General features: G+C 34.7%; 1 protein-coding gene across 1 annotated transcript; it reads right to left on the reverse strand.

Annotated features, from left to right (window-relative positions):
• Positions 1-4,240: 4,240 nt before the first annotated feature.
• Positions 4,241-22,023, reverse strand: LOC104094718 (uncharacterized). The gene is made up of 7 exons (XM_009600696.4): positions 21,839-22,023; positions 17,405-19,450; positions 17,264-17,318; positions 16,832-16,977; positions 8,991-9,077; positions 6,070-6,198; positions 4,241-4,551 (listed from the first exon to the last, which is right to left on the reverse strand). The coding sequence occupies exons 1-7, from the start codon at positions 21,905-21,907 to the stop codon at positions 4,453-4,455; spliced, it is 2,631 nt and encodes an 876-aa protein (XP_009598991.1). The 5' UTR covers positions 21,908-22,023; the 3' UTR covers positions 4,241-4,452.
• Positions 22,024-26,644: the final 4,621 nt, after the last annotated feature.

The raw sequence follows: 26,644 nt of genomic DNA on the forward strand, positions 1-26,644 counted from the left end.
CTTTGAGTTTTGGCGGGTTACTTGACTGTTGGTGGAAATTATACCTTCCTTGAGTATTATTCTTATGTAGTAGCCGTTAATCGGAGTTCGTCGAGTATTTCTCTCTTCCTATGGATCGGGCTGAACGCCTCGACAGTATAATATATGCATCTATGATTCGCGACGATCGACCCTCGACAGTGTACACACTATTTTGGATCGGGTCGTATGACGTCTGCATAAATCGTGTGTGATATTGCTCCAAGTCCGATTGTACTTGATATTTCTTCCATGACTTGAGAATCTATAATCACTTATAATTCCATGACTTTAGGCAAAATGTGAGAAATCAGCAGGTTAAACAGCTCAAACATATAGGCCATTCAATACAAAAAAGGAGGTCATTAAGGTTATACAGCTACTTAGTTAACATTAAACAGATACAATAGCCTATCATAGATCATCAGCAAATCATAATGAACAAAATAAGTGATTAACGGCTAATAAATATTATAGACTAAGTAGTTAACCAAGAAAACAATAGCATGTTTGTGATTTTAAATGAAACAATTAAGGGAGAGAATAGAGGTATACTAGCATCCTATTGAGCAGCAAACCAAATGAGTATTCACGTTAGCCATTTAGGAACCAAAGCTCAGCTTTTTACCAGTGAAGAACTCAGAGCCAAAGAAAGAGTAAAAACAGAGGCTGAGTGAGAACTCGGAAAGCTTAAACGAAAATCTTCTGTATCTTTAATTTTTCAGAAAGAGTTAGGTGTATTAGCTATGACTGTTGAAGATGTTAGGTACTGTTAGGTGAGAATATTAAAGACCCTATTTGTAGTATCCATTGAGCCATTAGAGTTTCAGCGAATTCAAAATGGTAGTGGAGAGTGACGATGAATTGATGATGTGAGCATAGTCGGGTAAAACTCAGAGAGACAGGGGGTAAAATCGTTTAGGGATTTATTTGAGAAGAGGGAAGCTAATCGATGAGGTACGAGAGACCACTAGCCAGAACCCTAATACCCAGAGGTCACTGCATTTGACCTCTGAGTGTCGAATATAAATATTGAAACCAGCTAGCATCCTAGACTCGCTTTGAATTGAAAAGACAGAGGAGGAGATCCGGCGAGTTGAAGTTTAACCCTTTGGTCTGGCTTCTTCAAATATGGCTATTGAGATTAAATGGCGAAAATGGAAGGAAATGATGAGCTTCGTAGTACAGAGGCAGAACGGATGGCCATGCATGCCATGGATTTGAAAACCTCAAATGATTTGAAGTTTCATTTTTGGGTTAGGGTTTTCGGATTTGGGACTTTGAGTTTCAAAGGCGAAATAAGTAAGGATTCAGCGAGAATCATGGGTAATGAAGGCAAAAGGAACGTTTTCTAATCATGATTCATGACCTTGCACTAATTAGTGCAAGGTTTTGAGTGATTGACGGGTCTGAGAGTTTGAGAGAGATGAGAGAAGAAGGGGAAAGAGGACGGGGGATAGAGGGGAAATGATTTAGGGTTTGAGTGATAGGGGTTAAAGTTCAGAGATGGAATCTGGGCAGTTGATTATTTAGATCAACGACCCTGATAATTTAGGGATTAAATAATAAAAATAAAGAATTATGGAGGCCATTGGATCTTCTTGTTTTAACGATTGAGATTAAATTTAAGGTTTAAAAATTAAAGGAAAAAGCTGAGATAAAATGAGGGTCGTTGATATGTAGGATGGACGATTGGGATCTGTTGTGTTTATTTTGTGAGTGATAGAGACAGGTAACGTGGCATACTTTGATTAGTTCAAATGGGTTGGGGCAGATTGCCAAAGTGGAGAGAGGGGGTTGTTTGGACTGGGTGCTTTTCCGAGTAGGGCTTGGTATTGGGCCAAAATTAATTTTAAAAATGGTCATCTTGTGTTTAGTTGGAGATTTGCAATTGTAGCCTTTTAGTCTTTTAACTCTTTTAAAATTAATTTAAATAAACTTAATTATTTTTAATAAAATATAGTAAAATTATAATTACCGGACATACTACTAATTATTATAATTAATTATTTATGAAATACTTTGTCTTCTAAATTATAACACTAATAATCTAATTAATCAGGATTTGAGAAATAATTCATTAAATTAATTATAAATCCTAGATGGTGTATTTTAGAAATTTCCTCAATGACAAAAGTAGTAAATATATTTATAATTACATAATGTTAGTACTAGGTTATTAATTTTGAAACTAATACTCAATCAATTTTGTAAAATAGGTATTTATTGATAGAAAATACTTTCAAAACATTCATTGTAAATTATTAAGTATAAATAAATTAATTTTAAAAGAGAGAGTTAAAATTGGTCGTCAACAGCCAGGAATCAAGATTTAACCACAAATCCTGACAGATTACCAGAATTTCAAAAAAAAACTTATCTTGCCACAAATCTTGATGGATCATTAGGATTTGTGACCAAATTCTGACAGCTCGCCTAAAATTTTGACCATAAATCCTGACAAATCACCAGAATTGGGCGCAAAATCTTGACGAGTCACCATAACTTCTGTTTAAAAATTTCACCAACACGTTTTTGCTTCAAAATGATCTAAATCAACTCTAGATGATTCCAAATTTGATATACAGCCTTCTAACATAATCCATATAATTTTTAGTGGTTAAATTTAACCTAAATTGGGGTGTTGGGTCAATAGAGATCGCTAGGAATAGTTAATCCCATCTTGTGTCTGCTAGATTTGTTTCAAATGTATTTTTAGTTACTAGGGATAATAATTAGGAATAAGCCCATTACTAATCGGGATATAGTAATAAGTAATTATAACTATACCATAATAATACCCAATTGAGTGAGTTAATCTGATAGAAAACCCCATTGATTAGACACATGGAGGAGGTGAGCAATCTTAGGTTTTTCCTTATTTCAATCTTATTTCTTATGTTCTTAGTTGTTTTGTTTCTAATTTAACTTCAGTTTTGGTTTATCTCCACCCACTTTAAGAAAGATAATTAGCACTATACAAGATTTGAGTATACAAACTTAGACTTAACTACCTAGATAATGGTTCCTCGTGAATTCGACCTAATCTTATCAGTATTATATTGTGACAGCCGGGTTTTTTCCTCTATTCAGAGTACGACCAAGGGTTACCAGATTTGAATTCAAAATAAGAGTAGTTGCTGATAAAAACTCGATAATGCTTATGGTTCGCTCATTGTATCAGATTTATTCCAGAATATGTGTTAGGAAGTTAGAACACCTACGTGCTGATAAACAAAAATTACCTCGACCGAATAAGAGTAAATAACAATATCGAATCAGGCCGCTCTTTGCCTTGAAAGAGCTCACACGCGGCTACCAACTTTCCCGAAATAAGGGGAGATGTGATGCTTACTGTTCACGGAAACATCCGACCTATACTATAGTCAAGTCGTTCGCTTATCTTTCCGATCTCCTTTCCTTCTATTTATCAGATTTTTGACTTCGACCCATTGAAAAATGGGCTGATGGTGTTAGCTAAGAAAGGGGGAGAGAGGAGAGCCTTAGGGTACGCTGACTTCTGCATTTTTGCTTAGGTTATCGAGATTTTCAATGGTGGAGTGTACAAATACATAGAAATGAGGAATGATACTAGTACAAGAAACTTTATCTTTTCCGTTGGCGATTCCTATATATTCTTTCTTGTATCTTTTTTTCTTATTACAGCGGTTAGCAACAATAGAGACTCAAAATGGATATTGAGAGAAACAAACTTAGAGATAATTCGCAATAAATTTAATTTATATAGATTTTAAGGATTTTTTACTTACAATTTAAGCCATTTTAGCAAGTTACTATTTGTTATAATATAGCAATCAATTATTATTAAATGAAGTTACCTATTTGTGTAAATATTTTTATACTTTCGGCACATAACTCAATCAGCTACTACTATAACTTTGGCAATATAAGACAAGGAATCAGAATCTTCAAAGTCACTGTCAACCTACAGTAACACTTTTTCTTTAGCAGATTAACTATTATACTATAACAGGAAAAAAAGGCTATACTCTTAACATAGGTGAGATTATATTTTCTTTTTGCTTTTTTGATCCAAAAGGATGAAGAGAATACTTTTCATTGTCCTATTAAAAGCAGTTTTCCTCTATGACTGACCATCATTTGTAACTCCTGTAATTTAATCAATTCATCGGTTAATTTGCTTTCTTAATCATTTTTACCTTAACTTCACTGCAAAATACTACTAAAGCCCACAGAACACTCAAGTAAAACTGCATTCACTCTATCCTATAAATACTGGGAACTCTCAAAATTCTCAGACATCCATACAGTGAATAGACGATCATCTTTACAATTCGGGGGTTGAACTGGAAAAATAAAATGAAAGAAAACAGAACGGAACGCATATGTTACAAATTATCCAGAAAGTGCAACGATAAAAGACAGCACTTCCTTAGACTCATCGAGAATTGTTCAAGCTTTGATATCCTGACTTTGACTTTCCTTCAAGATGTCTATATACCGCTTTACTTCACTTTGATTAATCTCAAATGAAAATGTAAGATCCCTTACCTGCAATTTCCTCGATCAGATTAAAACACTGTACATATCCTGATGGACATTACAGGAAAACTAAAAGAGAAAATTACTCAGCATGTATAATGCAATTTTGTCAAAGCTTATAGTTGTGTATTGTGTTTTCAGCTTGTTCATTCAAATAAGCTCAAAAGACGACATTAAATACGAAAAGCAACCATTGTCGCATAACTTGGACAGGAAAATTTTCTACAATCATACATTGTGCAAAGCACGGCTTGTTTCTTCCCCTCCACTCCCCCCCCCCCCCCCCCCCCAAAAAAAAACCAAGGGCCAGCAATGGCTTGCCGAAACCAACAGAATAAGCACAGGCCTTGTTAGGCAATTTGAGTGGACTACTGTTACGTGTCCAACTATAGTATACTATAGCTTTCACATTTCGCTCTACTCATTACCTAACAAAAGAAAAATACCCCCTTCCATTTGTCTCTATATGTACGTAGCTGTTCTCACAAAATATATCTTGTTATAAAAAATATTGTGCACTTCAATATATGCATTATTATAAGTTTACAAATAATGTGCAAACCAAATAAAAATATGGAGTATCAGAATTTGGAATTTCAGAAAGTCATTTGTATGAACCAGAGACTATCTATACAACACACGAGTTTATAAACTATCATGCTCACTCTGCATGTACACACACACACATACACACACACACAAAAATATATATATATGCATTAGGTACTGATGAGCCAAATTTTCAAACCTTTCTGTCACTCAAGCTGCAGTGGTTCATTGCCCAAAGTATAAGGTCTATATTCAATAAATGATTAATCTATTATGGTTTTACCTGAAGTTCTAATCACAACCAAAGAAAACTACATCTCGTAAAACAAAACTGAAGCTCTAGAATTAAGGACAGAAAATGAACTTACACCACAAATTTTATGCTGAATAGAATTTTGAATGTTATCTGGCAACTATTTGCCTATGACTTGAGAGCGACAGATGATTTAGCAGATTGTTCAAAATCATAACCACAATTTTAGCCACCAACTGTGCCAACAAATTCAACATAAAAATTCATTGAGGTGGGAAAAAAAACCGACGAGTAAGTTTCACTTGAAATAGCAAAGCTCAAACAGCTCAAATGTCAACTCATAAACTCTATTTTACGGAGGCCTCACCCATAATTCCTAGAAACAAGAAAAGGATAAGGGTGACAAACGGTTCTACATCGATCATCCAGGTTGCAATAATAACCATCAGATGACTACCTAAGCTTGGGATACTTAGATCAGGAAAAAATGATTACCTACGCTTGGGTTTAGATAATTCAGTCATTACCTTTTAGTCCCAAACTGGAAATGAGAGTCGCAAAAAATGGAAATTAACTAAGGTCACATGATCAGCTAAGTTAAAGAACAAGCTAATATGGTAGTTAACTCAGCGATGACAGGAATAATATACAATTTGCTCAGAAAATAGACGCAAGAGGTAGACGACTCAGAGCTAGCTTCAGTTGTCATCAAATAAGAAGCATACCTCAATGAAGGAACCAGAAGTGAGGGTTAGACTCTGTTTAGGATGTACTTCTTTGCCGTTCACATGAATTGAATATTTTCCAACATTCCGCAAATGGAATAGTCCACCCATGTCCATCTTTATAGTTGCCTATATAAGCAAGTTACATGAATATGTCACTCCATGGACACATAATTGTACAGCACGCTTGCAGGCATACAAGGATGCAAATTGTTTCTAGGATTAAAAATATGAAATGACTTGACCAACCTAAATAAACGATTCATGCTTCCAACTTTAAGGCACCAAATGGAACCCAAAAAAAAAAGTAACCAGAAGAAAACATGAGGGCATCTGGAAGTATGTGCATGCAGGGCGGCTCAATGGTAAAGCCACTCAAGCAACTGCTTGAGGCCCCACATCTAGGGGGGCCCCAAAATTTTCTGATACTGTATTAAATAGTTGTATCTGTATTTGATGAATTTTTAAAAAAATATTTAGTATTTAAAAAAAAAGTATATTTTTCATAAATAAGGGAACTATGAGACCAATAGAGATAATTTGGTAATAAGAATAGTTACTTACGTGTGAATATATGTCTTGCCTCCTTTATATACTATCATTATTATCACATGGCCCACGTTACTTTTATTACTTTCTCTTCAAACTGGTTTTTACTTAATCTTTTATATTCCTTTCCAAACTTATAAGTCCACTGTCTCATAAAATATTCTGTCAAACATGATAGTTGAAAGCAATTGCGAACTCTTTTTTCGTCAAGCTTTCTTGGAATTGCACCAAAAATATTGAAACAGCAAAAATAATATCAAGTTATCCATGACTATTTGTTAAACCAGGTTCAATTGTTCTATACTTTTCTTATTACTTTGCATCTAAAATTTATTTATTTTTTATATCTTTTGTTTGTAAGTATATGTATTATCTTTTTAAATTTATTAGAATTTTAATATGTCAACAAGAAAATATGAATCCGCATATTAAAAATACCAAAAAAGGAGAGAAGAATTGAAACTTTAATACAATCCCAAGAAATAGGAAGAATTTATGGTAGATAAACAAGTCACTAATATAATTGAGGTAGAAGAAAATGAAATCCAAGAAGAAGAAGAAGTTGGTGAGAGTTTAACAAAGATCTTTTAGAAAATTAGGAAATCCTAAAAGAATTGAATAATAATCCTAGAAAGTAGAAATATATATAATCCTAGTTAAGAAATCGATTATAAATAAATTATTAAAAATTTTACATCTCAAAAAGTTAGAAAAATTAACTTCAAAATAAAATTTTATTAAATGAGTTTTTAAATGAGAAAAAACTTAGAGCCCCTTGTTGAAGTTTGGCTTTAGGCCCCGGATACCGTTGAGCCGCCCCTGTGTGCATGTCAAACATCCATTGAACCTTAAATATTTACCTTTCTATCTATACTATCATAAAAGCACAAAATTCTAACATGAAATATTGGACCATTTCATTCTTCATAAGGGCATTCAATGCGGGATAAAATTGTGATTAAAATTAAATGTAGAAAAAAAAACTTCATTATTTCGTTGTATTAATTATTTGATCAATTCTAATTAATATAAAACTTTATCATTTCCTTGTATATGATATTATGAAAGCAGTGAATCTCATTCCCAAGTTTTTATTTCAATTTTTCAAGAGTTTTAACACGTTAGGGAAAACAGTAACTTTTTAATTAATAAAAAGATTCACTATTTCTTAAGGAAATCTGTAAATACACTCTCAAAGCCTTTTTAATTAATATAAAACTTCATTATTTCCTTCTCTGGTGACATTAGGAATGAAGTGGATCTCCTTTTTAAGTTTTCAAAAATTTTTATAACAATTTTCCAAGCTATATTTCCTTATACTCATTATTTGACCTTTTTAGTTAATACAAAAATTTATTATTTCATTATATGGTGACAACAGGAAGAATTTCAATTTTTCAAGTTTTTAATTTTAAAACTTTGCCTATTTTTTAGGATTTCGAATTGAACTATTGAATTCATCTTCTATAAGGAGACTTCCACTTAAGATAAGACCCACATGCTTATCTTTTTCCCTAAAAAAGTGCAATGGCTTCATCCCGACTCCCAATTCAAGAAGAGCAAATATGGGTTATCATGTCGTTATGCTCTTCATTAGTATGATAGTCTCAGCCCACTAAATTGCAAACGATGTTATACATGTCTATACATCCAGGAATCCTTTCAGACTACATTCATATGCAATTTATTTTTTTTTAAATAACTTACCATAATTAAAGAAACGGGGGAAGCAAGAACATGGTAATTAAATCACTTTTGTTTAAAAAACAATTAAATCACTTATGTTACAATAGATTGCTAAGGTCAAATAGTGTTGTTACTTCTTATGCAATCAATGTAAAGGGTTGACATGTAGTAGTACAATCATGTGATTGCCCGTCTAGAAGAGGTTAGTTTTCTACTTGTTCGTTATATATTGTTCGAATTCAAATTCTGAAGTTGGTCAAAAAGTACTACTACTAGCATTATTCTCCAAAAGATCTTAGGATATGCAAAGGCACTAACATTTTATATATGTTATTAAGCTCTATGTTACAATATGTGAAACACATGTACCAAGTGACTAGTATGAGTAAAGGAACAGCAAAGTATACTGCAGTCAGCATTGAGATTTACAAATACAAATTTGTTGAAGGTTAACATTAGCAAAAAAGGTTTAATTACAGAAGATAGTGAGCAAACCAGGAAAAATGGAGCAAATGTTAGTTAAGAAACATAAATGTAAATTACATAATCACAGTCGGTCAATTGTTCCATCATCTATTACTTTATTTGCTAGAAAAACAGATGAACTAACTTAAAGTTATGGAATCAATTGAATAACTAAAAGAGCTCATTATGATTAATACAGCTAGAGTCCAAGCTGAACATACCTGTCGTCTAGAAATTTTATGATGGCGACTTTCTCTGCCCAAGTCGATGTCAACTTTAACATCTGCAGATGCTCTTCCCAGTAGCACCTGAACCCATAAATGGATGACCAATTTTTTTGTAAAAACTTTGAATCTTCAAGGGAATGCAAGGGGAAAATGGAACTTTTATTGAAAAGCTAGGCTGTAATAGCTGATTCAACACTTTCAGCAACATCATCGATACTCTTAATCTTTTAAATCACTAATTCAGTATTTCCAGCTTTCCCCTTTTACCTATGACCTAGCAGTAATAATTGCAACATTAAAATGGGAGTAAAACATTCTTCGAGTATGGACATCTTGCAACAGCAAATATAGCTTGTTATTTCCTCTCACTGATTGGGTTTCCATATAATCCAAAGACAAGATGTGACAACCCTTATTGACTCTGCTCCAAGTGAAAATGAGCCAGGCGTGATTATTAAGCAGAGAGAAGAGGAAGTCTACTGGGCAAAATGAACATTCCTAGATTTAAGAAAATCATTCAAAAGCCATGCACAATGTAGCTCTCTGTGGTTTTTTATGATAAGGCTAATTCCCCACCATACCTTCACCATCTCAGTCAGGCATTTTCCCAACTTTTTTTTTGAAAAAGTAACATATTTGTATATAAATAAAAAAACTACAACTGTGGAGTCACCCATAATTACAAGGAGGCCTACAGGAGAGAAACACTCCTAATCCTTTGTCTTCTCATAAGGATTCCAAGATATCAAAAATAGATACATGATTTCTAAATATTCTCCTTTACACCAAAATAAAAAAGAACTAAACATTTCATTTTCATCTTCTCAGTGTTACTGTATTTATCTTGAAAGCATATTTGGTTTGTTTCTTCCCAAATTGTTTCCCAGATGCAAGTTGGAACAATCTTTCATCTCTTTATGACCGGAAAGGTTGCCTTCTCAGTTCCAGCATGTTAGAACTTCAGGAATTCTTCTTGACATAACCCACAATATTCCCCTCAAATTGACGAATATCCTCCATAATCGAAAAGTCACCTTACGGTGCAAAAAGAGATGATTGATTGTCTCTGCCTCCTCTCCACATAAGTAACATCTAGATCATAGTTGGTATCCTCTATTGATCAAATTGTCCTTAAGCAGGCCACTTTATAAGGAATTTTAACCTTCCAAATCAAATTCCATGGCCAGCAGCCAACCTGATTGTTTGAGATGCTAAACTCTTATATGTTGCTTTAACTAAGAACTTCCATTTGTTGTTTCGTTGCCATGTCACAAATTTTCAGCAGTAGAGGTCCCTTTGAATTGTTTCAAGATCTTGTAGAATTCTGTAAGTTTGTCAATCTCCCAATCATTTAGTAATCTTCTGAAGGTCAGAATCCAACTTTGGTTTGTCCAAACCTCTCCTACTGTTGCTTCCTGTTGTTGGTCCAGTAAAAGAAAATATCAGGAAAGAGTTGTTTCAACGATCCTTGACCTAACCAATTATCCTCCCAGAAGGATATTCTAATACCATTTCCTACTCTGAAGTTTGACTTATTCATGAGCTTAGGCCAAAAGTTTCTAATATACTTCCACAAACTGACCCATATGGATTTCTCACAGGCTTGGTTATCCATTTTCCTTCCATGTCATATTTTTCGCGGACTACCTCCTTCCATAAAGATTGTTCTTCTGAAGTAAATTTCCATAACTACTTTATCAACAAGCTTTGATTCTGGATCGTCAAGTTCTTGATTCCCAATCTCCCTCCCTTTTTGTTAATTGTGAATTTTCTTCTTGTTACTGTTTACTTCCCATAAGAAATTTCTTTTCAAAGTATCTATTCTATTCACCACATTCAGTGGTATTGCGAATAGAGACATCGTATATGTGGGAATTTGCTAGCTTCTTCTCATATTTCTCTAAGACCCCATTCCATATCCTTGACTTGTTTTTGGCCCCAAAGACATCCTCAAATACATTGTATGTAAGTTCACAATTTTACCTCCAACAATTCCAGCCAAGTTTTGAAGCTCATTCACCTCATTAACCGGATAAACAAAACTTTTATTCCCCAGAAATGGCTTCAAACATGATAAAGTGACCCTCAATATTTTTAGGTATTCTTTATCAGCTTCACAGAACACAAGGGTGTCATCTGCATATTGTAAATGGGAAATCTCCAGGTGACAACTTGCCTTAGATTTCAGCTCAAGCCCTTTATCCTATTGTCTATCCGAGCTGTCTTCGACATATCATTCAATCCTTCAAAAGTGCGCACAGGCATACTTGTGCCTCACGGGCGAGGGGGGTGCCCTAAAAGCTTGATAAGAAACTTTGCACTAGCCCTCATCATTTTTTTATAAATCAAAACATATTTTCCCCCAAATTGCAACGGGGCAAGTGCACAAATAGCCGATTTTGGGACCTCTATTTAAGGCATAGCCGAAGTTCATAAATATTTTGTAAATTTGGCTACTTCAGAATCAACTTCATATATACATGACTAAAGGGCAGGCCCGGTGCACTAAGCTCCCGCTATGCGCGGGGTCCGGGGAAGGACCGTACCACAAGGGTCTATTGTACGCGTCTTACCCTGCATTTCAGCAAGAAGTTGTTTCCACGGCTCGAACCCGTGACCTCCTGGTCACATTGCAGCAACTTTACCATTACGCCAAGGCTCCCCTTACATGACTGAAGCTGCAAAATCCGTGTCTAAAGTTACAAATTTGTCTGAAGCTTGGCATATTGCTTGTGCAAGGCTGCAAGCAAACTTCAGTCATTTTTGTCAGACCTTCAAACATGCACGATTGAAGTTTGACTTGCCAAAGCCAAACTTCAAACATTTGTCTGAATTTCAGACATTTATGCCTAACTTCATACCCAAATTTTAGATGAAAGATATACTCTTTTTCTATTTTCTGTAACTCCCTTCAGTGGATACTTAATTGTTTTGGTTGTGATGGTAAGCTAAAGTCCTTTGTTAGTAATTCTAATCAATTGGTTAATTTGGTGACAGTAATTTCGTTCATATGTTTCTCAGTTTATGCACCAAAACTTTTCTCAGCTTTCTCTCTCTAAAGACATTCTTAAATACCTTGATTCTCTTATTCCTCAGTTATTTCTGAGTTCTAGGCTAAGACATTTGTTGATCACTGTGTGCATCCTTCACTAAGTGTGTGGTTTAGCACATCTAAGGTATCTTTCCTTCGCAACAGTTGCTTGAATTACCCATAGAGCATCTGAGTCTATTCAAAGAGAGTTAGTAATTTATCGCCAAAAGCAAAGCATCTCAGAGACCACAAAGGTCAGGCAGTATACATAGATTGTACCATCAGCCAATGCAGCAAGTTCAGCAATACTTCACCCCTACCATGCTTTTGACAACAGCATTTATAACAATAGTAGCAGCTCCACGACAAGGTTTTCTTTTCAGGCGAAGAATAAACTGTTCTTCACTATGTACTATACCTGTTAATCGGGCCGGGCTGACCCGGTTCAGCCCGATAATGTAGCGTGGGGGACGGGCTGGGACGGGTTGGGCGGGGAGCAGGTTTCAAACGAACAGTTTTTTGATACCGGTGCACCGGAACCCGCTAAGCCCGTTAACGGGTTGTTAACGGGCTACAGCCCGGTTCAGCCCGTTTTTTAACGATTTTTTTTTTTTAATGGACCAACTGAAACTCCTGATATTGACACTTGTATTTCTGATCTACACAAACATTTAGAAACATTATATAATTATTATGCTAATATTGTTGATGCTTCTTCTGCTGTAGATGCAAATATTCCTTCAAGTTCAGTTTCAACATCTGGGACCAGTGCTTTGGATGATAATGATGGTGTTGAAGATTATTTGATTTGGTCTACACTAGGGGAGCATCAACAAACCAGTAGCAGGAATATTGATGGACTTCAATTCTACTTGCAAAAGTCAGCAGAGCCCCGCACAAAGGAATTTCTACCACTGGGTTGGTGGAGGAGCAACTCAAATAAATTTCCTGTTCTTTCGGCCATGACTCGAGACGTGCTAAATGTGCCGATTTCAACAGTCGCATCAGAGAGCGCATTTAGCCAAGCAAGGCAGCAACTAGGAGATACCCGTCATTCTTTGGGTAGCAACGCTTTAGAAATTCTAGTGTGCTTCAAAGATTGGATAAAATCATAACGACGAAATCAAGGGCGTGACGAGATAGATGAAGCGGAGGACCAAGAAATTGGAGATATAATGGTTTATGGTGCTGATTCAACCAATGCCGGAAACCAAGAACCTCATGTTGACATGGATGAACTTACAAAAATGATGCAAAGCATGTGATGTACTATTTCTTTCTTTTTTTTATAATTGTTGTAAACTTTTAATTTGCAAGTTCAAAAATAACAAAATCAAAAAAGAACTTGCAACTTAATTTGAAGTATTATATATTATTCAATAAAAATATCAAATGAAAGTCTTCGGAGCTTGATCCTTACATATTGCCAATTGGTCTTATTAAATAATTTTTTGTAGCTACTTACTTTTAAATTTCAATTTTAAAATTATAAAATTCAAATTTTAAATTTAAAACTTTAAACTTCAAAGTTTAATTCTAAGCCTTAAAAATTTTCAAACACTTAAGTATCAATAACATTGAATAAGAAAAACAAAATTTACTTTTAAAAAAAATAAAAAATTCCACGGCCCGCTAACAGCCCACTAACAGCCCGCTAAGCCCGAACCCGGACGGACAAAAAAAAACCCGAAAAAGTACAGTCCGCTAACTCAGCCCGCTAACAGCCCGCAACGTTAAACGGACGGGCTGATTTTTTTTGTGTCCAGCCTGTCCCAGCCCGCCCGTTAAACACCCATACGATGTACTCATTGCCTGCAAACTTTACTGAGACCCAGTAAAGCCAAAGAGCATATTCTTCTAATCCCTTGTATATAGAGAGTCCATAAACAACCTTTTAAGTGTTGCCCAACAAAAAAAACTATATAGTTTTACTTCCCTAAGAAGGAGGAGGAGGAGGGAGGAAGAGTAGGAGTAGGATGTCTTTGTATGAAGTTTGCCGACTGACTACAAGTTAAATAATTTGAAAAACTGGATATAGCTTAAATAGCAGGGTGAAAACTGGCTACCGGGTGCAATTCCTACAATTGCAACTTACCTTTAATGATTTACCGGGTGCTAAAGAAAAGAAGTCTTTAACAAAGGACAGTGGTGTTGCGGCTTCTTCAGAGAACATCAGTTGTGACGGTTCCCAGTGAATCGGAAGAGGAGGAAGTGTAGTCAACCGCTTTTCATTGGATCTGCCTGGTTTTGAGTTACTTGACTTGCGTTCTAATAGCTGATGGTGGGTTTGCTCAAATAAATCTAGCATCAGTGTTCATTGTGATTGTAGTCTTGAATTGTTGAGATGAACAAAATAGAGAACTGAGAATAATGCACATGCTCAATCATTCGAAATGGGAGGAACGTCACAGAGTACACAGGGGAACATGCAAAACTTAATTAGTTGCTTTGTTCAATGGCTATAGGGCTATGTGGGGACTTGGAATAATAAAACGGAATAGCAAAAAAAGAAAAAGCCTTTTCTTGGAATATTAAACCGCCATTTGTAAAAAGTATAATTAATGTAGTTTGAAGTGAGTAATTATTGTTGTGGTTTGGGAATTGTGACAATTTTTATATGTCGTAATTATTTTTTGTACACCTAATATATTATTTTTTGAAAAAGATACATTTAATACATAATTAATTTATAAAAATAAAAAATTTAAAACTTCACCGGGACTTACGCCCCACGTCTCGAAGCTTCCACCCCACCCCGTATTAGATAAAACATCTTGCCTCATGCTCTCGCTTTTTAAAACTACTAGTCTTAGAGTGCGCGCTTTGCGCGTGTAACCATATCAATGAAAACAAAGCTTTAAAGAATTAGATTAATATTATCCATCTGCTTTAATTTAGTTTAACTGGATACAGAATTTAAGAAAGCAGGAAAGGAAAACTTTTAAAACTTGTGATCTTCCACATACCATAATATTTGAGTGGCTATAAAAGTTAGTCATTGAGGATAAAATAAAATATTCATGTTTATTTATTTTTAAATTTAAAAGTATTATTAATTTTTTAAACGAACTAAAAAGATTTAGTGTTATTCTTTTTGGAATGAATAGAGTATTAAATAATATATTTGATCTCAGAAAAGAAAAAAATCTTGCACCACAAAAGTTCTTAGATGCTAAGAGTTTAGTTAATTGAAAAATAATTTTACTCATGTGATGAATTTGAAAAAGAACTAAATTTAATTTTGTTGCTAATTAGTTAATGTAAAGATTTAGTTATTTCTTTTCAACATTAAAGGTAACTTAATTTAAGCACTTGATTATTTTTTCCTCAACATTAAATGTAATAACTTTTTTTCATTATTCGAATTTTAAATATTAGCTCATCACAAAAAAAAAATTTAACTTCAATTATAATTTTTTCTACTAAGCATTCTACTCTCAAAGAATAAAAAAATTGATTTGACATTTTTCTTTTGAATCTTTATTTTTATTGACTCTTGCCAACAATTTTTTCTCTTTTATATTCTTAAATATTTTTATTTGTTCTAATTATTCAATGTAGTTTTAAAATAATGCCTTACAAAAACCAATGAACAAAAACTTCCTTTTGAATGGGAAAATAATTTGTTCGACATGATTGTGTTAAGTATTCAATTTATAATTAAAGTGAACGTTGAACCGTGAAATAGACTTTGTTCCAAAATGAACTGTTATCGTATGTTCCTTCTCGTATTATCTTACTCTATAATATGTCCGTGTGCTTTCTATTCTTTCCCGGGCCCGTAATTCCTAACTAATTTCATCTATTTATTGATTTCCTGCTAATTCAAATAATTTCATCTTTTAATAAATGAAATAAGTTAATTCTAAAGTTATAATACTAAAAACTTTAACGTGGAAGGGTTCAACTAAGGAAAGGATACACGTAACTTGAAATCTTTAACAAATTTTAAGGTCATAAATTTTAGAACTTTCTGCATAATTCAAATAAAGAAAGATTTAATGCTTAAAATTTTAGTTGTTTTCTAACTCCTAAATTTTAGGAAAAATTATCAAATTACGGTTTTGTCTAATGTGAAATTTATTTTTAAAGGGTAAAAAAGGCGAACGACATTTCGCTAAGGGCCTTCGTGCTTTTAATATTATAATAATATAGTTATAGATATAGATATAGATATAAAAAGATGAACAAAAAAATATTATTAAGTGAAAGGTAGTTCACATATAATATAGAAATGTGAAATTGACTATTGAACAAATTATTCATCATTAATTGATACCGTGACATTTAACTATCTAAATTATATTTTTGTATTTTACTTATTTTGACCTCAATTAGCGATTGATTTATGCTGTCCAGAAATTAGCACCTCCACTATTTCATTCACGTTATTTAATACTAACAATTTGTTTGACAAATAAAACATTTAGTATCGAAGATACTGTAATTACATAAGCTAAATTTTGTTGGACTTTGAAGTCCTAAATAGTAGGAATCTTTCCATAATTCAAATAAGGAAAGATTTTAATAACTAAAATTTTAGTTGATTTCAAAGATCTAAATATTAGGAAAAATAATTAAATGACTATTTTATCTAGTGTGAAATCAATTTCTAAGGGGTAACAATGACGAATGACATTTCGCTAAGGGCCTTCGTGCTTTTAATATAGTATAGATACATGAATTATGCTGATAGTATATGTTAGATGATCATTTCAGACAAGTAGGATCAATAGGGAAGCATTTATTAATAGTCTAGTATGGTATTCTGTAATTGAGTTAGAATGCATTAAATCAATCATACCGCCGATTTTCTAATAAAATGCTTTGAGCGACGGCCAGCTAAAACAGCAAATGCTCCATGTGCAGCAATATCTCTCCGTTCACAAGCATGATCAGCCTGCTCCAGCCTGATGATCGTTCTAGGATCTTCAACCTGATACGTTCTGACTGGGGAAAAAATAAAGAGACGGACAAAAGGAAAGAAAACAGAAAATATACGGTAAGAGAGTATGCACCAACAGAGGGTTGAAAATCACAAATAAAGAAACTACAAAAGAGCAAAAAACCCGCCAAAGAAGTGGAGGAAGTGAATGAGTAGAAAAAGTAACTATAAGCATAATACACTAAGTGATGCAGTAGAAACAAAATAATCAAGACTAGATCAGCTCTTCATAGAAAGTCATTGAAGTAAAAAAGTAAATCATTCAATAAATATAATCAAACTGGAACCCACCTCCCTTACTAGAATATATATCCTGGTTATTTGGGCTCAAATCCATATCAAGGATCTGTTGGATGATGAAAGAAAATGGTTAAGGTCAACAAATACCTATGATGGTAGTAGAAATTCATACACCAGATAAGAAGATCTCACCAGAGCTTCAACATCAGAAAAGTAGGGTATGTCCTCATCACTCTCATAAAGAAACTCTTCCGAATCTGATGAAAAATTGTTTGGACTTGCTTCAGGGATTGTTGTTTTCATGAGGACAGTTTCAGCAAGTATAGGTTCATTCTTTTGAAAGATGGTGGTAGTGCCGTGTTCCTTAGTGCAAATAGCTTTCTTCTCCAAGCACTGGGAGGCATCAGCATAATTCCAACTGAGACTTTTTCCATGTTCATCCTTTGCGATATTTTCTTTAACAGCTCCTTGGCAGGGATTTACTGCACTAAATTTTCCTGAAATGACTGGTCTTGGACTATCAGAAGTGTTCAGATTCCTCCGCAGAACATGTTGGTTATTATCGTTGGGCAACTCATGCTTAACTTTGTGATCACTATTGAACATTTCCGATTTTGATGGCGGTTCAATCATCTGATAAGAAGTACTGTATTCCGAATGACTATTTTGGTTATTTTTCTTCAAGACAGCTCGTCCATCATTGGTCCTTTGATTAATGGACAAATCTTTGACAGACGAGGATAATGGATGATAAGTCTCATCATATTTCCAATGTGCCATAGACGGAAATGATGTTGACGGCATCCGAACAGGAAGAAAAACATCATCATTGCTAGGAACTTCTGGGTCCTCAGAGCTTAATGTGCAACAAATAACTCCACCACGCATTTCAGGAAAAGCCGGATTGACGGTTAATGCGGAGGATAGCATTTGAAACTCTGAACTGGAAGCTAGAGGCTTATCACCATATTGGTACGCACATTTGTCACTGAATTCTCTGGGACAAGCATCATCAAGAATAGTAAGCCGTTCGTCTGGAGCATTTGAAGCCTCTGATACACCTTTGTCAAGCATGTCACCTCCACCAGCAGGACAATCCAAGAGAAGTGAGCTCAAGCCATCAAAATAAGACTTATCGATCGTTTCATTTCCATCAGCGCCAAATAGATCTTCCTCATCTGAAAAGTTGAGCAAAGATTTTGACAACTCTGCTAAGTAGTCATCAGTACTAGGTGCCGAATTTGTCAGTTCATCACATGACATATCGTCTCTCACGTTGGACTTTGAACTTACAACACCATATCCTGATGCAACTGTTTTATTCGTACTGCCATCAATAGCAACTACAAAAGTATTCTGTACATTCAGTCCTTCCTCGAAATCAGGCAGAGCTGGGATAGAAATATCTCCAATTGTACTCCAATCTGGCATTTCAGGTGGAGTAGGTGAATAACCAAGGTTGTCAAATGACAAACCACAATGTGGAACTGGTGAGTTAAAGACCTGGCTTTCAAATCCAGAAGAGTTTATCAAATTATCATCACATTGACCTGCCATAGATGGCAAATTAGGTTCTAAAGCCTCAGCTTCAAATAATCCACAAACAGGCAATTCCTTCAATTGGCCCAATTCTCCAACAGTGCTTTGATTCTCAGTAAGGGCAACACTTTCTTCACCAGCATTATGGAAGTCCTCAGGAACATTAAAGCTGCTAAGAGGAATGTCTCCATTATGATTGCGGAGTCCAATCGGAAAACAAGGAGAAGCAGTAACACCATCACTAGCACAGACGCAATCATCAAGCCCATGTTCCAGAATGCCATTGCATATGACGTCAACATTTAATTGTTGATTACCAAAGGTATCTCTTATTGAATCTATAAATACACAATCCACAGACTGAGGCTCGTCATTGTTACCAGCTCCACCAAGAAAATTCATATCCATCGAGTCAAATGGGTCATTCCGGATTCTCTTACGCATAGCATAATAACATGAGCGGATACTCTCACTTTTTCTCTTCATTAAAACAGATTTTTTACTTTCCTTGGAATTCTCAAACCTATTACATTTCGGTGTCGATGCAGAGTGGTCAAACTCAATCATGAGTGCTGATGCTTCAGCGGAAACAACTGTATCATAAAGGAGAGCATGCCATCGATCTTGCAATTCTTGAACCGTAAATCTCCGGGAAAATTGAACTGCACCTTTTGCAAGTGATTCCAAAGAAGCACCAGCCTGGAGTAAAACGGGAAAATGAAATCATGATGCCAGGGCAATAAAAAATAAAACAGCAGGATAGCTATCTCATAATTTTTTATCAGTACAATCCTATGATGGAAGTAGAACCACCAACTTACTCCTACGCTTCGAGGAAAAATTATTATTGGTACAGAATTAGAAAAGAGGAATTGCTTGCACATCTATAACTAAGAAATTGGATGCTTATTTAAGCTTATATCTCATTGATTCTCATTTCCACTTCCTCCAATTCCCAAAGCTGATCTTCCAGACAAACTTTTTCAATTGACATGTTAAACAACTCTAAGCATGCTTTTGTCACATTACGCAATTATACATCAACTAAACAAGGAGGCAAGCTCTCCTATCTTCTAATCACTTCTAGTCTGGGCTTCATAATGCAATTTGAATAGACTTATCTTCTATATCTTTTAGTTTATACAATTTGAGAAGCAATCAGAGGTTTGTCCAAATAGGAATATTCAGCATGAAATTGGACATCCTTTCTTCCTTGTCCATTAACATAGTATGTGTCTTTTTCCATCCCAAAAAGAACAACTAAACCAATCACTTCACTCCCCTAGCATACATTCCTCCATAGATTGGTCCCTGGAAACCCCATTTCTTCCCATAACAAAGAACCACCCAAAAGATCCTTGATTGAGCTATCATACCTCATGGCCGATTGAAGAGACATAGTAGTAAACTACTTACAAAATTAAGTCAGATATAACTTAAGAGCTACAATTTAGCTTGCTGTTAGGGCAGCTTTCAATGAGTCGTCAAGCTAAGACAATGAGAAGGCAGCATATCTTTTTTCTTTTCCTTTTTCGGTTCTTGATAAGTAAAGATCTTATTCATCAAGGTAACCACCCAGTAAGTGCTGGCACTTTACAAGGGCCCTGTATACCAAAAGAAGGGGGATATTCCCTGGAAAAGCAACTTATCTGGCATTGCAGTAACAACCAGATAACTAACATGTTCATATCAGCTTAACAATGAATACAAAGGATCTTTTAGTGCCCTCGAAACAGTGAGAGAATACTACTGTATAGATAGCTGACAAACTTGGTAGATGACTCGGATTGATTCTCCTTTTTGTTTTTTGTTTTTTTTATAAGGTACTCGGATTAATTCATATTAACAACTTTTTTTTAATGATCGAGAAATCAGTCTGGAGCCGACTTTTGGGCCAATCCAGTCTTCGAAACTCGGGGATGATGTCCCCCCCCCCCCCCCAACACACACACACACACCCTTCTCCACTTAAATACCAGAGTTAGGGCTCGAACCTGTGACTTAAGGCACAAGTCCCTCAACCTTTGCGAATTGAGCTAACCCTTGGGGGATATTCATATTAACAACTTTTACATACTTTTGACACCAATTTGATGTTCAATAATGAAACTTTTGACTTATCAAAGGGGGAAAAGGGCTTAACAATGTGCCAAACAGTCCTATAGGCCAGGCACTAGAAAGTTATATCCGTAGTTTTTACTGCCAAGTAATGCTTCATGCTAAGTACCAGTTCAATTGATTACTGCAATCTCATATCTTCAGACTCATAATAAACAAAGTTTTCATGCATATACTCTGATATGTATCCCAGCATAAAAGTCACCATCTCAGTCTTGAACTCTCACGAAACTAAAGAATCTTGAAGCACAGATACTTCATGGAAAATCTCTTTTTGATAAGACAAGGTAAAAAATAAAGAGTTCCAGACTTCTGGAACTAAAAAGCAAAATCAGCACAATAAAATTAATAGAGAAACAAAATCAATAGAACAACATGAGGAGCTCTCTCTTTGAAGACCAAAACATTCAGCAAAACTCAGTTCTACAAGATACTACCCACTCTATTATTATAAAATCAGCTTTATTTCCTGTACAAAGTCGCACCAGGGCATGAACAGAACAAAAGGGCTGGTGAGATCGCCCGAACCTCGACGCAAACCCCAGAACAACTTTTCAAGAATAAACTCCAGAAACAGAGAAACAAAAGCTAAAAACACATTACTATTGCCAGCCTCAATGCTAAATAGTTGGGATGGACTATATGAATCATTTGTATCCATTCCGTTCTACTGGACATCTTACATTACCAAAAATAAAAATATGAAAGGCATAAATTCATGGAGAGAAAGAAGAAAAAAAACAAGAAGCACAAAAACAGACTAAAGCTATAACAGTTCAATTACAAACTAATTGGCGTCCACTGTATGAATACTCTATATCCATCTATTTGGACCGTTTAAAAGAAGGGAAAAAAACACAAGAAGCATAAATAAATTGTAAACGTAAAAAGAGTTGGTAAAATAAAAGGGAGCTAGAAAAAAAGAGCATAGAAATTCATGGAGCCGTAGACTAGGCAATGGTTGAGTACCTCAATGGCGTTTTTAAGCAAAAGGTCATCTTCAGGAATCCAATGAGAAAGTGGAGCCAGAGCTCCCATGGCTGCTGCAACTTTGCAAAAACTCCCTCTTTCTGTTCCTTTCCTCGCCGCGCCGCTTTCTTTCTATATAAACTCACAGGTCATTTTCTTTTGCTTTTTGCTTTTTGCTTTTTGCTCTTGCTCTTGCTCTATCTCTCTCTAGACTATTATGTGAGAGATGGGAATTATTACAAAATAGTTTCTTATGTTATAAATATATTATATTATGATGTTGATTTAGTACTTTGTTGTAAATAAGCTTCCTCGAAAAACTTATCTATATGATACTATGACGTAAACATGTTTATTTATTTAGTACTCTATTGGAAATAAGTCTCCTGAAAAAGCTTATCCTTTCGGCATCCCGTTATAGATAAACATTACCCCGATAGAAGATTATCCATATCTGATATAATAAGCTTATCCTTTCGGTACCCCATAATGGATAAACATTACTCCGGTAGAAGATTATCTATATCTGGTATAATGAGCTTATCCTTTCGGTACCCCGTTATGGATAAACATTACCCCGGTAGAAGATTATCTATATCCGGTACAGTAGCAGCTTGCAGAAGCATCTTACACAGCAGCTTGCTTTCTTCTATAAATAGAGTAAATTTCAGTTCATTATGTACATAAGTTTGAAATTTGAATAATATATCAGTTCTCTCTATACTTGTCTTTACTTTACAGTCTTTATTTTATAATACGTTATCAGCACGAGACTCTGCCATCTCGAGCAAATACTTTGAAAGTATCAGAGGTACGAACTTTTTTTTTCTAAATAATATCAAATCTTTCTAAACTTGAATTTGTAGCCCTGGATATATCGGGCAAAAACTACATGTTTTGAGTGCTTGATGCTGAAATTCATCTTCATGCGATAGGTCTAGCATACACCATCAAGAACAAAAATCAAGCATCAAACCAAGACGTACAAAAGCAATGATATTCCTACGTCATCACCTTGATAAAGGCTTGAAAATGAAATATCTCACTATTAAAGATCCAATCATATTGTGGAATAATTTGGAAGATAGATATGACCACCCGAAGATGGTCGTTCTTCCACAGGCACGTTATGATTGGACTCATCTAAGGCTACAAGATTTTAAATCTATCAGTGAGTATAATTCTGCTATGTTCAGAATTATTTTTTAATTGAAACTATGTGGTGGTAATATTACTAATCATGATATGTTGGAAAAAAAACTTTCACCATTTTTCATGCCTCGAATATGCTCCTGCAGCAGCAATATCGAGAGATGGGATTCAAAAAGTATTCTAAACTTATCTTACATCTTCTTGTAGCCGAGCAACATAATGGGCTATTAATGAAACACCATGAAAGCCGACCTACGGGTTCTTGTCCATTTCCTGAAGTGAATGAGACGAACTTCTACCAAGCTAAACGTGGAAGAGGATGTGGCCCCAGATGTGGTCATAGTCGTGGTCGGGGAAGAAACACTAATCATGGTAATAATAATACACCAAAGAACCCTCCTCACCCCAGCAGTGGAAAAGGAAGGAACAAAAGCATGAAGCGGTGCAAGCAGCAAAGGCACAAAATGCATGTTGTAGATGTGAAGGAAAAGGGCACTGATCACGTACCTGTCGTACGCCAAAGCACCTGGTTGAGCTATATCAAGCCTCCCTGAAGAAGATAGAGAAAAATACTGAAGCAAATTTTATTTCTGATGATAATTTAGACTTCATGCATTTTGATGTAGCTGATTACTTTGTACTCCCGGAAAGAGAAACAAGTCATGTTTATCGGTGATGAATATGTAGAAATATAAATATTTTAATTTTTGTTGTTTATAGTAGATAGTATGGTTATGTAATTATTGTATATAAATAAAAGTTATGCTTTCTTAATGATGTTTACTATCATATTTATTTTGTTTATGAAGAAATTTTCTCTCATGATACCAGAAGTGTGTGAGTAATATTTGATAGTACAAAATGTATCAACAACTCCTGAAGAGCTAACTGTTTGTCTAGAAGACACATGACACAAGTAGTGCCTGAATAATATTTGATTGTGGACAATAAATTGAAGGCCCCCGAAGAGCTTATATGCAAATTTGTCATTCATATTATATGATTGTGGTCAAAACATATGTTGTAATAAACCAGAAGTTTACTAATACGAATGGCTATCATACTGAGACTATAAATAATTGAAAGATTGAAAATCTTCATGTTTCCACAATCATAGGGGGTAAAATAATATGTACGTGAGAAGTTACCCGCCTTATTATTTAATTTGTACTATATCATGTATCACAGTAAATCAGAAGTTTATTAATACAAAAGCAATCACAGTGAATCAGAAGTTTACTAATGCAAAAGTTTATGCCATAGTAAACCAGAAGCTTACTAAGAGATAGCATATGCCATGATAAACTTGAAGTTTTCATTTGCCATTTTTAAATGAGCTATTTGAGAGTTCAGATAAGCATATACTGAAGAACTAGAAGATTCTTCAAGAATTCTCTTGTGTTGCTTATTCTCATAATAAATTGATTATACCAGCTAAAGTTGAGACTAAGACCCCTGAATTCTGGAATATATAAAAGGTGAATATGGGCCCATTCACCTATCATGTGAACTACTTATAGATGCATATATGAGATAGTTACATGTATGTTTATTGTCAACCTGCAGTTTGGCATTTGAAATTGCTTTTCTCAATTAAGAGCATAATTTTCAGATTATGAAATCAAGATAGTTCATCTTGATGATGTTGGTTTATATCCAAGCTAGTTTAGCATTGAATACCTCCTATTAATGGCTAAACTATTGCTTATGAGAACAAAGCCTCATGTGTTGGTCTAAGATTTTCTAAATTGCATACATCAGCACTTGTATGCATCAGACCAATAATATATGATAAGTCCTCCCCTCACAATTGATTTAGGATCAGAAACTAAATATTTTTACTATCTAATAACTTTTGATGTGTGGTATATGATTAAGTTCTCTACCACAATGCACAAAGATAGGTTTCCCAAATAAGATTGGGGATATGTGTTAGTTTTTTTAACATTTGGGGATGGAATAAACAACTGGAAAATATGCTATATGAATCGAATTATCATTAATATGATTTTCACTTAGAATATAATTCAAGTCAAATGCCAGAAGCATTTGCTGATCCAAAATTAAATATCATATTTCAACTGCAAATGCTCCTATTAAAATTAAAGTCCATGAAGGATAAAGTTTACTGCACACATGAAGTGTAGTAAACCGATCGGTTTCAAAGGTAACAATCCTTGAAAAATAATAGGAGCAAATGATTATAATGAGGAGGGAAATGAGCTCTAGAAGAGCCCACGGCATAACATTTCATGAAACTTCAGAAGAAGTTCAGGTACCTGAAAATAAAGAAAGTGGTGAGATCTCAACAAGTTATGTCGCTTAGGAACCGATACAAAATGATCGTCGACGATATATTTGATACAATATAGTTCACAATATTGTAAAAGATTGTGAGGATTGGATATGTAGTCCAGACACCTGAAGATGTCATGCCATCTAAATGCAAGTCATAACCTACATGACTCGTTTGATTAAATCTATATGAAGATCCCTGAAGGATTTAAAATGCATGAAGCAAATCCAAAATCTCGAAAAATATATTCAATTAGATTACAAAGATCTTTGTATGGTTTAAAGCAATCTGGGCGTATGTGGTATAATCGCCTTAGTGAATATTTGCTGAAAGAGGGTTACATAAATGATGTTATTTGTCCATATATTTTTATAAAGAAAATGGCATCAGAATTTATTATACTTGCTGTTTATGCTGATGACATAAATCTTGTTGGAACTCTAGAAGAGCTCCAAAAGGCAATTGAATATCTTAAGAAAGAATTTGAGAAGAAAGATCTTGGAAAGACAAAACTTTGTCTTGGTCTGCAAATTGAACATTTAACAGATGGGATCTTTATCCATCAATCTACCTATACAGAAAGGGTCTTAAAATGCTTTTACATGGACAAAGCGCACCCATTGAGTACACCAATGGTTGTTCGATCACTTGAAGTGAATAAAGATTTGTTCCGACCTCCAGAAGAGGATGATGAACTCCCTGGTCCCGAAATACCTCATCTTAGTGCAATTGGTGCACTTATGTATCTTGCTAATGCTACAAGGCCTAACATAGCATTTTCTGCTAATTTACTAGCAAGATATAGTTATTCCCCTACACAGAGATATTGGAACGGGATTAAGCATATATTGTGATATTTAAAGGGAACACTTGATATGAGTTTATTTTATTCTAATAAAGGTAGCGTAGATCTTGTTGGTTATGCAGATGCAGGTTATTTATCTGATCCACATAAAGCTTGATCTCAAATCGTGTACATGTTTACATGTAGAGATACTGTCATATCATGGCGCTCCACAAAATAATCTATTGTTGCTACTTCTTCAAATCATGCTGAGATAATAGCTATTCATGAAGCAAGTAGGGAATGCATATGGTCGGGATCAGTGATTCATTTTATTCAAGGAAAATGTGGTTTGGAATGTGATAAAATATCCACAATATTATACGAAGACAATACTGCATGCATAGCCCAATTAAAGGGGGAATTTATAAAAGGAGATAAATGGTGACATTGATGTGCAACAAATTCGTTCAAGTGACAATCCAACAAATTTATTCACTAAATCTTTGCCAACTTTAACTTTTGAGAAGATGGTATACAAGATTGGAATGCGGATACTCAAATATTTGAAACA

The sequence above is a fragment of the Nicotiana tomentosiformis genome, chromosome 11 (genome assembly GCF_000390325.3).
Source record: "Nicotiana tomentosiformis chromosome 11, ASM39032v3, whole genome shotgun sequence".
In the NCBI taxonomy this organism is placed as follows: Eukaryota; Viridiplantae; Streptophyta; class Magnoliopsida; order Solanales; family Solanaceae; genus Nicotiana; species Nicotiana tomentosiformis.

Coding starts and splice junctions, on each gene's coding strand:
- LOC104094718 (XM_009600696.4), bottom strand. CDS start 21,907: ATGGGAGCTCTGGCTCCACTTTCTCATTGGATTCCTGAAGATGACCTT. Junction 16,978..17,263: donor TATATATTCTAGTAAGGGAG/GTGGGTTCCAGT, acceptor TTTTTTCCCCAG/TCAGAACGTATCAGGTTGAA. Junction 4,552..6,069: donor CTTCTGGTTCCTTCATTGAG/GTATGCTTCTTA, acceptor AGGAAATTGCAG/GTAAGGGATCTTACATTTTC.